Genomic DNA, 1,530 nt, shown 5'->3' on the forward strand with positions numbered 1-1,530 from the left:
CATGTTGGAGAAACGGAAGCGCTGGCCGCACACGTCGCAGGGGTAGGGCTTTTCGCCGGTGTGCGTGCGCCGGTGCCGCTTCATGTTGGGCCGGCTGGTGAAGCTCTTGCCGCAGATCTCGCAGATGTACGGCTTCTCCCCTGCAGGGTGGGTGGGGATGGGCCTCGGGGAGTTGCTGGGGGACCGCCACGCCCCCCACCCCCAACCTGTGAGCCAGCCTCCCTCACCCGACCGTGGGAGTCAGGGAGGCCAGGGCTGAGCCTCAGAAAAGGGCAGAGAAGGATGCCTGCTATGGCGCAGAGGCCATCACCGTTGGACAGCAGTACCTGTGTGGGTCTTCATGTGCTCATCAAAGTACTGCTTCATGTTGAAGTCTTTGCCACACCACTGGCACATGAACTGCTTGTGGCCGATGTGGATGCTCATGTGTGACCGCAGCTGGTACTTGTACTGGAAGCGCTCATTGCAGTTCTGAGGGCAGGGTTGGGTGGGGCAAGACCCAGGGCAGAGTGGGGGAATAACCTTCAGGGAGGTAAGCACTGGTCCCCAGCTCACAGGGCCGGGAAGGACTCACAGCGGGAGGGACTCCTGGGCAAGGACAGGTGGATGCCAAGGCCGGCTGAGGTGCTCCTGGGGTGGGGCAGCGCATGGGGCACAGGTAGAGAGGCCCAGGCAGGAATGGGGCTCAGCAAGTGGGAAAAGGCCCCAGAGTGGAGGGAGCCCTTGTGCTTAAGACTCTCCATCCTTCCTCCTTGTCCAAAGGCCTCCCTCAGCCCCACCTGCAACTCCATCTCTGATCTTTGCCTAAGATGTGTCTTTCTCCACCTCTCCAGAAAGCCTGTCCTATGGTTCCAGCCCATGCAGACTTCCCACCCTGAACGTGCAGCACTGAGATAGTGAGAGGAAGCAGGGGTGTGTGGCGGGGGTTGGGGGGGTGGTGTAGGTGGGCAACCAGGGAAGGACGGAGTAGAAGGCAAACAACAGGAGGGCCCCCTCTCTTTCTGCACCCTATACTCCAGTCCCCCTACCCCCTGGTTTTTAAGCTGCTGTTGCCCCTGATCCCTGCCCTGTTCAGGGTGGTCCCTGGGGGCAGAAGTGGACTCACCTCGCATCTGAACGGCTTCTCCCCGGAGTGCTGCAGGGAGTGCACCTTGAGAGACATGCTGCGTTTGAAGGACTTCCCACAGGTCTCGCAGGTGAAGGGCATGTCCTTGGTGTGGGCTACGGGGCAGGCACCATGGCCATGACATCTCAGGGACCCATCTGGCTTCTCCCAGGGGACCCCTGCTGGACCGACCCCACGCTGAGCCTTGAACCCACCTCCTGGGGCACCATCTACCCTGGGACCTGCCCCGTGGCCTCTGTCCCCCAGGCGAGGTCCTTCCCCCTCCCTCCCTGTCCCTCCCTCCCACACCCCCCGCTAGGTCTCTGTCTGCTCAGACAAGCACAGAGGCCTTCATGGTTCCTTAGCCTCGGCTCAAATCCTGGCCTAGCCACTGGTTCTCTGTATGGCTGCTGTGAGCCTCAGTG

At 61.7% G+C, this 1,530-nt stretch overlaps 1 protein-coding gene across 1 annotated transcript in view; it reads right to left on the bottom strand.

Annotated features, from left to right (window-relative positions):
• ZBTB47 (zinc finger and BTB domain containing 47) overlaps nucleotides 1-1,530 on the bottom strand; it is a 12,154-nt gene that overhangs the window by 3,299 nt on the left and 7,325 nt on the right. The window contains exons 4-6 of the mRNA XM_010835566.1: nucleotides 1,106-1,284; nucleotides 327-471; nucleotides 1-140 (exon numbers count right to left, since the gene is read on the bottom strand). Of these exons, the coding sequence (XP_010833868.1) occupies nucleotides 1-140; nucleotides 327-471; nucleotides 1,106-1,284 (464 nt within the window). The remainder of the gene's footprint in view (nucleotides 141-326; nucleotides 472-1,105; nucleotides 1,285-1,530) is intronic.

Source organism: Bison bison, unplaced genomic scaffold (genome assembly GCF_000754665.1).
Source record: "Bison bison bison isolate TAMUID 2011002044 unplaced genomic scaffold, Bison_UMD1.0 scf7180017864043, whole genome shotgun sequence".
In the NCBI taxonomy this organism is placed as follows: domain Eukaryota; kingdom Metazoa; phylum Chordata; class Mammalia; order Artiodactyla; family Bovidae; genus Bison; species Bison bison.